This window comes from Nerophis lumbriciformis, linkage group LG21, assembly GCF_033978685.3.
Source record: "Nerophis lumbriciformis linkage group LG21, RoL_Nlum_v2.1, whole genome shotgun sequence".
NCBI lineage: Eukaryota > Metazoa > Chordata > Actinopteri > Syngnathiformes > Syngnathidae > Nerophis > Nerophis lumbriciformis.
In genome coordinates this window covers 1,675,819-1,690,000 of record NC_084568.2, presented here as the reverse complement: position 1 = coordinate 1,690,000, position 14,182 = coordinate 1,675,819, and the positions used below count along the sequence as shown (strand labels likewise).

At 42.6% G+C, this 14,182-nt stretch overlaps 1 protein-coding gene across 1 annotated transcript in view; it reads right to left on the bottom strand.

Annotated features, from left to right (window-relative positions):
- Nucleotides 1-1,260: 1,260 nt before the first annotated feature.
- rapgef5a (Rap guanine nucleotide exchange factor (GEF) 5a) overlaps nucleotides 1,261-14,182 on the bottom strand; it is a 228,661-nt gene continuing 215,739 nt past the window's right edge. Inside the window, exons 25-26 of the mRNA XM_061983255.1 lie at nucleotides 12,536-12,590; nucleotides 1,261-2,178 (exon numbers count right to left, since the gene is read on the bottom strand). Of these exons, the coding sequence (XP_061839239.1) occupies nucleotides 2,060-2,178; nucleotides 12,536-12,590 (174 nt within the window). The 3' untranslated portion in view covers nucleotides 1,261-2,059. The remainder of the gene's footprint in view (nucleotides 2,179-12,535; nucleotides 12,591-14,182) is intronic.

The following is a 14,182-nucleotide window of genomic DNA, read 5'->3' as shown; positions in this document are numbered from 1 at the left end:
AATGTTTATACTAATAAAAACAACATAATTTTATTTTATTTGGTCTTTTAACAAAAAATACATGCACATGCGTAATGATCAATTATGGAAATTAGACATAACGGTCATCGATCGTAATTTCCGGACTGTAAGCTGCTATTCCCCCCCCCCCCCCCAGCTTCATATGGAATATGCAATAAATTTAGCTTTGTCCCATCAGACCAATGAAATTGCTGAATGGGTAACGTTAAACCAAACACACACACACACACACAATCATTCAGTCAGCCATTTAGCACGTTATGGACTCACCCAAATCATAAATGATATTCACAAGACCCGGCAAAAATAGAACAAAAGGGCATAAATGTACAAGAAAAGGCTGAAATGTTTATACTAATAATAACAACATAATTTTATTTTATATGGTCTTTTAACAAAAAGTACATGCACATGCGTAATGATCAATTATGGAAATTAGACAAAACGGTCATCGATCGTAATTTCCGGACTGTAAACTGCTATTCCCCCCCCCCCAGCTTCATATGGAATATGCAATAAATTTAGCTTTGTCCCATTAGACCAATGAAATTGCTGAATGGGTAACGTTAAACCAAACACACACACACACAATCATTCAGTCAGCCATTTAGCACGTTATGGACTCACCCAAATCATAAATGAAATGCACAAGACGCAGCCCAGAAGCCAAAGACGATAGAAAAAGGGGTCCGAAAGGCTCGACCGCCATGTCCCAAAGACGAGGCGTGGAAGTGTGCGGAACGCCGACATAAGACTAGACAGAGTCTGGAGATACTCGGCAACACTTCCCGTCTTTTCCAGGGAAATACGTAAGCACATTGTAGAAACAAAATGAAAAAAAAAAAAACCGGCAAAAATAGAACAAAAGGGCATAAATGTAACAAGAAAAGGCTGAAATGTTGATAGTAATAATTACAGATTTTTCTTTCATTTGGCCTTTTAACAAAAAATACATGCACATGCGTAATGGTCAATTATGCAAATTAGACAATAGGGTCATCTAATAATAATAATAATTAAAAAAAAATGTATCTTCATCCCATCAGACCAATGAAAATGTCCACATTAAATCACACACACTCACACAATCATCCAGTCAGAAAATTTGGGCACGTTATGGACTCACCCTCGTCATGGAGGAAACGCACAAGACGCAGCCCCGAAGCCAAAGACGATAGAAAAAAGCTGGACCCCAAAGACAACGACTCGCGCACAGGAGTAGGAAGACGCTTTGTTACACGCTTTGCTGACTTTTGCTACATGTGCGAATTAAAACAAGCGCCTGTGTAAAAACGTTATGTCACACTGCGGCGTGTGGCTAATATATGTACAAAACACAATTTGTGCGTCTTATATTTAGGCGGGAAACACTGGTCTGGTGTACAGATGACAAACTGTGCATAATCTTGTCCTGGATCTCATTAGACGGTCCCCACAAAGTGTTCCTGCCGATAAAGGGTACGATTCTGTGACATTACAAAACCAAACACACTTTATGTGTAGAAATGCAACCAAACATTGGGAGAGAGAAAATGGCCTTTAGAGTGCATTTTGTGATGCAGGACATCAGGTCACACCACAACCAAGACACCTTGTTGGAGGACTTCCAGGTCAGTCAAAAAGGTTCCCTTCAGTCCGCGGTGAAAAGTGGCCCCCCGACTGTGTTGGAGGTAAAATTCACGAACGCCCGTGTCTCGCCGTCAACCGCACAACAAAAAGGTAAACAAGACACGCCTCGCAGCTTGTGCGTGGAACGTATTCGATAGATATGCAGTCAAACATAAAGACGACATCAAAAATCTTCAGTGGGCTTTTTTTTTTGTTTTTTTGTACGTGAAATGAGGCGGGCCATCACAAATAAAAGGAACATTCCGCCTCAGAAGGAACCAGAACTAGTCCAATAGATACTGTACAACGTCATTACATCCTTCTGGCACACGCAAAGGGGGGGGGGGAAAATGGCACCTGGTGCTGAGCTGGGCGTCCTCGTGTTCAACGACCACTCACTGCTCCTGGCATCACCGCCGCGGCGCCCCCGTTAGGCCCGGGGCTCCAGTTTGTGGGACAGCTGGAAGAGCGTCTGCTGATTGTCGATGATGTGCAGGTAGTGAACGCTCGCCCTCAAGTCGGCGCTGTCCGCCCCGATCACCTCGTTGCCTGCGGACACATTTCAGGCGGGCCGTGACACACCTGTACCGTCTGACACTAAAGTCCTATTGAAGGGTTGTAAAAACATTGGGGCTCCATCTAGTGGTACGCCAAAAAAAATCACTTAATTCAATATTCAAACACAGTGTTACTGTTCAAACTGTGGCCAAAAATATTAAACACACTTGTTTTTATTGATCAATAGACGTGGAACATGATAGTATCATGTTTATATACCTATATATTTGGCCCCACTATGGATTGGAATCTCACTATTATGTTAGATCCACTATGGACTGGACTCTCACTATTATGTTAGATCCACTATGGACTGGACTCTCACTATTATGTTAGATCCACTATGGACTGGACTCTCACTATTATGTTAGATCCACTATGGACTGGACTCTCACACTATTATGTTAGATCCACTATGGACTGGACTCTCACTATTATGTTAGATCCACTATGGACTGGACTCTCACTATTATGTTAGATCCACTATGGACTGGACTCTCACTATTATGTTAGATCCACTATGGACTGGACTCTCACTATTATGTTAGATCCACTATGGACTGGACTCTCACACTATTATGTTAGATCCACTATGGACTGGACTCTCACACTATTATGTTAGATCCACTATGGACTGGACTCTCACTATTATGTTAGATCCACTATGGACTGGACTCTCACAATATTATGCTAGATCCACTATGGACTGGACTCTCACTATTATGTTAGATCCACTATGGACTGGACTCTCACTATTATGTTAGATCCACTATGGACTGGACTCTCACTATTATGTTAGATCCACTATGGACTGGACTCTCACACTATTATGTTAGATCCACTATGGACTGGACTCTCACTATTAAGTTAGATCCACTATGGACTGGACTCTCACTATTATGTTAGATCCACTATGGACTGGACTCTCACTATTATGTTAGATCCACTATGGACTGGACTCTCACTATTATGTTACATCCACTACGGACTGGACTCTCACTATTATGTTAGATCCACTATGGACTGGACTCTCACACTATTATGTTAGATCCACTATGGACTGGACTCTCACACTATTATGTTCGATCCACTATGGACTGGACTCTCACACTATTATGTTAGATCCACTATGGACTGGACTCTCACTATTATGTTAGATCCACTATGGACTGGACTCTCACTATTATGTTAGATCCACTATGGACTGGACTCTCACAATATTATGTTAGATCCACTATGGACTGGACTCTCACACTATTATGTTAGATCCACTATGGACTGGACTCTGACTATTATGTTAGATCCACTATGGACTGGACTCTCACAATATTATGTTAGATCCATTATGGACTGGACTCTCACAATATTATGTTAGATCCACTATGGACTGGACTCTCACAATATTATGTTAGATCCACTATGGACTGGACTCTCACAATATTATGTTAGATCCACTATGGACTGGAATCTCACACTATTATGTTAGATCCACTATGGACTGGACTCTCACTATTATGTTAGATCCACTATGGACTGGACTCTCACTATTATGTTAGATCCACTATGGACTGGACTCTCACAATATTATGTTAGATCCACTATGGACTGGACTCTCACACTATTATGTTAGATCCACTATGGACTGGACTCTGACTATTATGTTAGATCCACTATGGACTGGACTCTCACAATATTATGTTAGATCCATTATGGACTGGACTCTCACAATATTATGTTAGATCCACTATGGACTGGACTCTCACAATATTATGTTAGATCCACTATGGACTGGACTCTCACAATATTATGTTAGATCCACTATGGACTGGAATCTCACACTATTATGTTAGATCCACTATGGACTGGACTCTCACACTATTATGTTAGATCCACTATGGACTGGACTCTCACAATATTATGTTAGATCCACTATGGACTGGAATCTCACACTATTATGTTAGATCCACTATGGACTGGACTCTCACTATTATGTTAGATCCACTATGGACTGGACTCACAATATTATGTTAGATCCACTATGGACTGGACTCTCACACTATTATGTTAGATCCACTATGGACTGGACTCTCACTATTATGTTATATCCACTATGGACTGGACTCTCACACTATTATGTTAGATCCACTATGGACTGGACTCCCACACTATTATGTTAGATCCACTATGGACTGGACTCTCACACTATTATGTTAGATCCACTATGGACTGGACTCTCACACTATTATGCTAGATCCACTATGGACTGGACTCTCACACTATTATGTTAGATCCACTATGGACTGGACTCCCACACTATTATGTTAGATCCACTATGGACTGGACTCTCACACTATTATGTTAGATCCACTATGGACTGTTAGATCCACTATGGACTGGACTCTCACACTATTATGTTAGATCCACTATGGACTGGACTCTCACACTATTATGTTAGATCCACTATGGACTGGACTCTCACACTATTATGTTAGATCCACTATGGACTGGACTCTCACACTATTATGTTAGATCCACTATGGACTGGACTCTCACACTATTATGTTCGATCCACTATGGACTGGACTCTCACACTATTATGTTCGATCCACTATGGACTGGACTCTCTCACTATTATGTTAGATCCACTATGGACTGGACTCTCACACTATTATGTTCGATCCACTATGGACTGGACTCTCTCACTATTATGTTAGATCCACTATGGACTGGAGTGTCACTATTATGTTAGATCCACTATGGACTGGACTCTCACACTATTATGTTCGATCCACTATGGACTGGACTCTCTCACTATTATGTTCGATCCACTATGGACTGGACTCTCACACTATTATGTTAGATCCACTATGGACTGGACTCTCTCACTATTATGTTAGATCCACTATGGACTGGACTGTCACTATTATGTTAGATCCACTATGGACTGGACTCTCACTATTATGTTAGATCCACTATGGACTGGACTCTCACACTATTATGTTAGATCCACTATGGACTGGACTCTCACACTATTATGTTAGATCCACTATGGACTGGACTCTCACACTATTATGTTAGATCCACTATGGACTGGACTCTCACAATATTATTTTAGACCCAGTCGACGTCCATTGCACCGGTCGCCCAGAGGGTGTCCCCACATCTGCGATCCCCTCCAAGGTTTCTCATTGTCCCATTGGGTTGAGTTTTTCCTTGCCCTGATGTGGGATCTGAGGGTGTCGTTGTGGCTTGTGCAGCCCTTTGAGACACTCGTGATTTAGGGCTATATGAGTAAACATTGATTGATTGATTTATTTACTAACTTCTTCATATATATATATATATATATATATATATATATATATATATATATATATATATATATATATATATATATATATATTCATACAATTCTTTACTATATTATGGATCACAATGTGGGAACCCCTGAGGGTTAAATGGACACAACTTTGTTATTTAATACTATATTCTCTTAATAGCTGGCGACCTCTACAGTGGACATTTGTGTTTTGCAGGGGTGTCCTTTATCCAATAATGATATCAAACCTCTATCAGCAAAAACAAAACAACAAACAAGCCATGCAGCATGTTTACTTGTGCAAAGCTGACATCTAAAGTTCCCCAATAAACACACCAGGTTGGTCTTTTCTTCTATATTAGTGAATTTACAAAAAGGTAAACATGCTAGGCTACAGGCTACTCGGAGCGAGCAGCTACACAACAGCTAAGCACACAATAGCACACAAGCTAGACTTACAAAATAAGTGTGAACTCAAAATAAAAGTGAATTGAACAATATTGCATTGTAAAAGAGGACATTTGTTATCATAAACAATTACAGTTGTGTATTACTTCTGGACTAGAGATGCGCGGATAGGCAACCGCATCAGAAAGTCGTCAACCATCCGCCATCCACCCGATGTAACATTTGATCAGAACCGCATCCGCCCGTTGTTATATATCTAATATAGACGATGCAAGGCATTAGTGAGGTTATAAAGCTTTTGCCTGTTAAAGAAAGGAGACTGATCCAATGCAGCAGAGACATTCGCATGCCACGCTGTCACGAGCCAGACGCACACCAGTGCGCAATCATATGGGAGCCGCGCTGAGCGCACCTCCAAGCGCGTCTCGCTGCCGGCGACGGCCGGGTATATGGGCCCGACGCTCCAGCGCCATCCATTTTCAGGGCTAGTTGATTCGGCAGGTGGGTTGTTACACACTCCTTAGCGGGTTCCGACTTCCATGGCCACCGTCCTGCTGTCTATATCAACCAGGGTGAGCCCCACCCCTTTCGTGAGCGCACTGCGCGCGGAGTGACCCCTGTTACGCGCCCCCGGCAACAGGGGTGGCGGGCAGGTAAGCTGCGCGGGCGGAGCGCGCGGAGTGACCCCTGTTACGAGCCCCCGGCCACGGGGGTGGCGGGCAGGTAAGCTGCTTACCTGCTGCGCGTGACGCCGGCCGCGGCGAAGGCGGACGAGGCGGGGTGTCGGTGCGGTGGGCGCGGTGGTGACCCTGGACGTGCGTCGGGCCCTTCTCGCGGATCGCCTCAGCTCCGGCTCCCGGTGGGGCCCTCTCGGGGTAAGGGGCCTCGGTCCCGGACCCCGGCGAGGCGTCCCTTCTCCGCTCCGTAAAAGTGTCCATCTCTTGTTTTCCTTTTTCTTCTGTTGTGGCATATGCTGCAGGTGCCTGCTCGTTTTTCGTATGTGGGTAACAACATTTAACTATGTATATATATTTACCAATTAGTTTAACTGCCACCCGCCTGAATCTATTTAAAATCTAATTTATTTTTTTTTCAACCGCCCGACCCGACCCGACCCGCCCCGACCCGACCCGACCCGACCCGACCCGCGGATAAAATCTAATTTTTTTAAATTTCATCCGCCCGATCCGCGGATAATCCGCGGACTCCGCGGTTGTGCCCGCAAACCGCGCATCTCTATTCTGGACACAATGTCTCCAAGGCAGAAGCGTATTAGAAAGTATCTAGTAACAAATGTGTCCGCATCATTCAACTTACTGCCTGATTAGCTTAACTTAATTAATTATAAAAAAAAAAAAAAATTTAATTAAAGATTATTTATGTATTTAATATTAGTTTACTTACTATACCATACCATACCAACTTTATTTATAAAGCCCTTTTAAGACAAGCACAGTTGAAAAATAAAGGGCTGTACACCACAAAGAAACGGAGGTAAAGGACAGACTAAAAAATAACATTTAAAACAGAAATAAAAATACACATTTAAAAAGCAATTATTAATTACCCTAAGAACAGTTTTGTTAGATAAAAACAGTTTAAAAGTTAAAAAGAGTTCAAAGTCTCATGCTGGGTTAAAAGCCAGTGAATAAAAATGGGTTTTAAAAAGGGTCTTAAAAATAGCCAAAGAAGGGGCCTGTCTCACATGGAGAGGGAGATCGTTCCAGAGTTTGGGACCCGCAACAGAGAAAGCTCTGTCCCCTCTGAGCTTGCGCTTTGTTTTGGGTACCTCCAGGATCAGCTGATCAGCTGACCTGAGGGACCGGGTGGGGGCATAGAGGTGGAGCAGCTCAGAGAGGTACGGTGGGGCAAGACCACGTACGGATTTAAAAACGAGTAAGATCATTTTAAAATGGACTCTAAAAGACCATTTAGAGTATATTAATTATTCATGTATTCACTGTTGGAAATGGGATACAATTGCTATGATATGAAAAGGGGTAGGATTAAATAAGCTCTGCTTCTTCCTACTCCTTTTCGGACGTGCTGTAATGAAACAACTGGAAATATGTGATGCATTACACACTGAAACCGAACTGAACTGTGACCACTCGGTGCCCCAACAACAATTCCCACTCCACTTTAAAGACAGCATAAGTCCATTCCAGAAGGTTGATAACAAATACCGTATTTTCCGCACCATTAGCCGCACCTAAAAACCACAAATTTACTCAAAAGCTGACAGTGCGGCTTTTAACCCGGTGCGCTTTATATATGGATTAATATTAAGATTCATTTTCATAAAGTTTCGGTCTCGCAACTTCGGTAAACAGCCGCCATCTTTTTTCCCGGTAGAACAGGAAGCGCTTCTTCTTCTACGCAAGCAACCGCCAAGGTAAGCACCCGCCCCCATAGAACAGGAAGCGCTTCTTCTTCTAGTGTAAGCAACCACCCGCCCGCGTAGAAGAAGAAGAAGCGCGCGGATATTACCGTACGTTTCATTTCCTGTTTACATCTGTAAAGACCACAAAATGGCTCCTACTAAGCGACAAGGATCCGGTTCATGAAAAGACGCAATCTCTCCATCCGCACACGGATTACTATTTCACAGCAACTGATATTCCTGTGAACCGCACTGTGGATACTGTGGATACAACGGGAGCACGTACGGTGAATATTCGCACCACAGGGAATGAGAAGTCATCCTTCACTGTGGTTCTAGCTTGCCATGCTAATGGCCAGAAACTTCCACCCATGGTGATATTCAAAAGGAAGACCTTGCCAAAAGAGACCTTTCCAGCCGGCGTCATCATAAAAGCTAACTCGAAGAGATGGATGGATGAAGAAAAGATGAGCGAGTGGTTAAGGTAAGTTTACGCGAAGAGGCCGGGTGGCTTTTTTCACACAGCTCCGTCCATGTTGATATACGACTCCATGCGCGCCCACATCACAGATGGTGTCAAAAAACAAGTGAAGCACACAAATACAACACTCGCCGTCATTCCGGGTGGATTAACCAAAGAACTCCAACCGATGGATATTGGTGTCAACAGGGCATTTAAATCACGACTGCGAACGGCGTGGGAACAATGGATGACCGAAGGCGAACACACCTTCACTAAGACAGGGAGACAGCGCCGGACGACATACGCCAACATTTGCCAGTGGATCGTAAATGCCTGGGCAGATATTTCGGTCACAACTGTGGTCCGAGCTTTCCGGAAGGCAGGATTCACAGAACTGCTGAACAGCGACACTGACTCCGATGACTTCGACGAGACGGAACCGGCCATTTTGGATCCCACATTTGCCCAACTTTTCAATTCGGACACCGAAGACGAAGAATTCGAAGGATTTACGAATGAAGAATAACTTCAGAAGGTGAGCGCTATGTTTATTTTGTGTGTTGTGACATTAACGTTCGAGCAACATTATGTTGCTATTGCTCTGCACTATTTTGAATTTTACTATGTTTGTGATTGCACATTTGCGTACATTTTGGGACAGAGTTGTTAGAACGCTGGTTTTTAATATATTATTAAAGTTTGACTGACCTATCTGACTGTTTTTTTGACATTCCCTTTAGCGCAGCGTAGGCGCGGCTTATAGTCCGGGGCGGCTTATTGGTGGACAAAGTTTTGAAATATGCCATTCATTGAAGGTGCGGCTAATAATCCGGTGCGCCTTATAGTGCGGAAAATACGGTAGGTTGGTGTTTTTCATTCCTACCGTCGTTCTCGGTTGATATCGTTTCACTTTTCAAACATTCCACCCTACAAAACAATACAAGCAAGTGTGATTCCTGCTGATATCGTAGCGCATTAATATCCATATCGTACGGGAGGTTAAAAGTTGTATCGGCACGATCCTTATATTTTGCCAAACAGGACAATTATTTTCTAAAATGTGTAACTGTGGCACAAGAAATAAGACCAAGACCAAATGTCCCCTGCAGAGGACGCTGGTTCTCAGTTTTCAGTCTTTAAAATTGCCATGACGATGAACCATTCAAAGCTTGACTGTGGGTGTAATACAATAAAGCGCCAGTAGAGGGCAGCACATGCATACCTGCCAACTTTTGAAATCAGAAAAACCTAGTAGCCAGGGTCCAAGGGCCGCAGGCCCCGGTAGGTCCAGGACAAAGTCCTGGTGGAGGGTTCAGGGCTTCGCCTCCCGACGCAAAATGATTGATTGCATTCAGACAGGTTAAAATGTTGCTAAAACCATCACTTTTCTATCAGTCACAGTGACTTTTCAAAACAAAAATATTACAGCAAAAATCATATGGGTTGATTGACATGTTTATTCTGTAAGCTAACTTCAATAGTTTGAAATTATTTTGACAGTTAATGCCAGTTATCCTGTCAACCTTTCACAAGACTTCAATTTGTTCATTGAAAGTATAAACACCTTTTACAGTAAAGAAATGGTAAAACAGTACTAAACAATTCCATTAAAAAAAAATTTGGTGTCATTATTAACTTTCTGTCCAAGCTTGTATAATCTACTGCCTTGTTCAATTGTAAAAAATATTCTGTGCCTAAAATTCACATTTCTATCACAATGATCATACTGTAAACATGGTAAGCTAACTTCATTAAAATTAATAGTCCTGTCAATAGCATGGAATTACAATTCAAATGTAGTTTTTTTGTAAGCCTTTCAAAAGAATTCAAAATATGAAAAATTCATGAAAATGAATTGAAGCCATCAGACACTTGAAAAGTGGCACATCACATCTCTAATGTAATCATTTGAACTTTTCAACAGAAATAGCACTGCAAAAATATTAAGGACATACTTCTGTATTTTGGTAGTTATGCTGTCAACATTTAACAAGATTTCTTCAACTTGGACTTGAAAGCATAAATAGTATAAACACTTTTAACAGTATGTCGTGCTGTGAAATACAGCCGACAGGATTGCGCACCAAACACGAAGCAAGGCCAAAGTGCATGCATGGTGCAGGAGAACAAAGGACTTCTTTCATTTAAGGTTTGTGATAAACCATCAAACTCATTCGTTAAAAGGACTCTATAGTAATATAAAGTGAGTTTTTCTGGACATTATCATGCAAGAAAAGTTTATTTTTGGGACCGCGATCACCGCGTAATGATTTTTAAAGGTTGCATTACAAACATTTAACTGTCCCATGTGATCAGCCAGTGCGATTGGAAGTCCATGCTCAATTATTGCCTCCGTAAATAAAACTTCGGCATTTATCACATCCAAAGAATCTGTTTGGGCGACGAAAAACGTTGAAAGTTTTCCACTTGTATCGCTAGCAACGGCATTAGACTTGTGTTTTTTTTGTCCCAACGTGGTCTTTTACATCGCTAATTCCTCCGTGTCCGATCGAAAAATCTTGTCTGCACAAGGTGCAATTCGCGTAGTTTTCACCCTTTTTTTTTTTTTAATTAATGAAAAACCGTATTTTTTATCACCGCAACCGTAACCCGGAATAGGTTGATGAAAACCGTACGAATTACGGGAAAACCGGAGTAGTTGGCAGGTATGCACATGGCTCTTGATGAACCTACTACACTTTGACAGAAGTATTGAGACACACCTTTCATGAGTTATTTAACCCAGTGTTTTTCAACCACTGTGCCGCGTGTGCCGTGAGATGATCTAATTTCACCTATTTGGGTTCAAAATATTTTTTGCAAACCAGTAATTATAGTCTGCAAATGTGTTGTTGTTGAGTGTCGGTGCTGTCTAGAGCTCGGCAGAGTAACCGTGTAATACTCTTCCATATCAGTAGGTGGCAGCTGGTAGCTAATTGCTTTGTTGATGTCGGAAACAGCGGGAGGCAGTGTGCAGGTAAAAAGGTGTCTAATGCTTAAACCAAAAATAAACAAAAGGTGAGTGCCCCTAAGAAAAGGCATTGAAGCTTAGGTAAGGCTATGTAGAACAAAACTAAAACTGAACTGGCTACAAAGCAAACAAAAACAGAATGCTGGACGACAGCAAAGACTTACTGTGGAGCAAAGACAATGTACATCCGAACACGACGTGACAATCAACAATGTCCCCACAAAGAAGGATAAAAAAAACGCTGAAATATTCTTGATTGCTAAAACAAAGAAGATGCGGGAAATATCGCTCAAGGGAAAACGTGAAACTGCGACAGGAAAATACCAAAAAAAGAGAAAAAGCCACCAAAATAGGAGCGCAAGACAAGAACTAAAAACAGCAAAAAATTCTAAATAAGTCGGGGCGTGATGTGACAGGTGGTGACAGTACACCTACTTTGAGACAAGAGCTATATTGATGCATGCTTGGTTATGCTTTAAAGTCATATCCAACAATTACGACTTTTTATTGTCTACTGAGATTTGTTTTTTAATGCATTTTAAAATGCACCTTCGCTAAAAAAAAAGGTTGAAAAACACTGATTTAACCAATCAAAGCTTTTAAATGGCAATGCTCAAAGTGGCAGCGGGTCCTTTTATTGTTCCTAGTGTGTCATAAAGGAATTCAAACCCTTCTGAGATGAACTAGACTAGAGAGAGTGACCCCTGGTCTCGTAGCGAGACACCATTTCCTCAGTTCTCTTTTCTGGCCTGGCGTCCCAGTACTTTAGTCAACAATGCACATGCACGAGTGACGCAGACTCACCTGGTTGTTCACTTTGGCAGTGTCGGATCATTCGGACTGTGTCTGCGATCATGTGCTGTGGAGGAGGACAGTGTTGACAGAACAATCACATACATGAAGGCATTCTTTAGCAGGCAGAAACTTCTTTTGTCTTTCTGCCTGCAGGGAAAATGACTTGAAAACACTTCTTGATGTTCTAAACAAGACAATTTGACTTGACAGTGCACGTGTCAAACTCAAGGACCGGGGGCCAGATCTGACCCGCCCGCTGTATCATTTAATGTGGCCCGACGTCCGTTGTATCATTTAAAGTAGCCCGACAAGTCATTCAATTTGGCTCGACGCGTCATTAAAGGCGGACCGACGCATCATTAAAGGCGGACCGACATGTCATTTAAAGTGGATCGGAGCATCATTTAATGTGGTCCACCGCATCATTTAAGTGGTCTGCTGCTTCATTCAATTATAGTGGCCCTCCGAATCATTAAAGGGGCCCATCGAGTCATTAAAGTTGCCTGTCGAGTCATTAAAGGCGAACCGTCGAGTCATTTAAAGTGGATCGGAGAATCATTTAATGTGGTCCACCGCATCATTTAAGTGGTCTGCTGCTTCATTCAATTATAGTGGCCCTCCGAATCATTAAAGAGGCCCGTCGAGTCATTAAAGTTGCCCGTCGAGTCATTAAAGGCGGACCGACACGTCATTTAAAGTGGATCGGAGAATCATTTAATGTGCTCCACCGCATCATTTAAGTGGTCTGCTGCTTCATTCAATTATAGTGGCCCTCCGAATCATTAAAGTGGCCCGACGAGTCATTAAAGTTGCCCGTCGAGTCAATAAAGTTGCCCGTCGAGTCATTAAATGCGGCTTGTCGAGTCATTAAAGGGGGCACGACGCGTCATTAAAGGGGGCCCGACGCGTCATTTAAAGTGGATCGGAGAATCATTTAATGTGGTCCACCGCATCATTTAAGTGGTCTGCTGCTTCATTCAATTATAGTGGCCCTCCGAATCATTAAAGGGGCCCGTCGAGTCATTAAAGTTGCCCGTCGAGTCATTAAAGTTGCCCGTCGAGTCATTAAAGGCGGCCCGTCGAGTCATTAAAGGGGGCACGACGCATCATTAAAACGGCCCGACACGTCATTTAAAGTGGATCGGAGAATCATTTAATGTGGTCCAGCGCATCATTTAAGTGGTCTGCTGCTTCATTCAATTATAGTGGCCCTCCGAATCATTAAAGTGGCCCGACGAGTCATTAAAGTTGCCCGTCGAGTCATCAAAGTTGCCCGTCGAGTCATTAAAGGCGGCCCGTCGAGTCATTTAAAGTGGATCGGAGAATCATTTAATGTGGTCCACCGCATCATTTAAGTGGTCTGCTGCTTCATTCAATTATAGTGGCCCTCCGAATCATTAAAGTTGCCCGTCGAGTCATTAAAGTTGCCCGTCGAGTCATTAAAGTTGCCCGTCGAGTCATTAAAGGCGGCCTGTCGAGTCATTAAAGGGGGCACGACGCGTCATTAAATGCGGCCCGACGCCTCATTTAAAGTGGATCGGAGAATCATTTAATGTGGTCCACCGCATCATTTAAGTGGTCTGCTGCTTCATTCAATTATAGTGGCCCTCCGAATCATTAAAGTTGCCCGTCGAGTCATTAAAGTTGCCCGTCGAG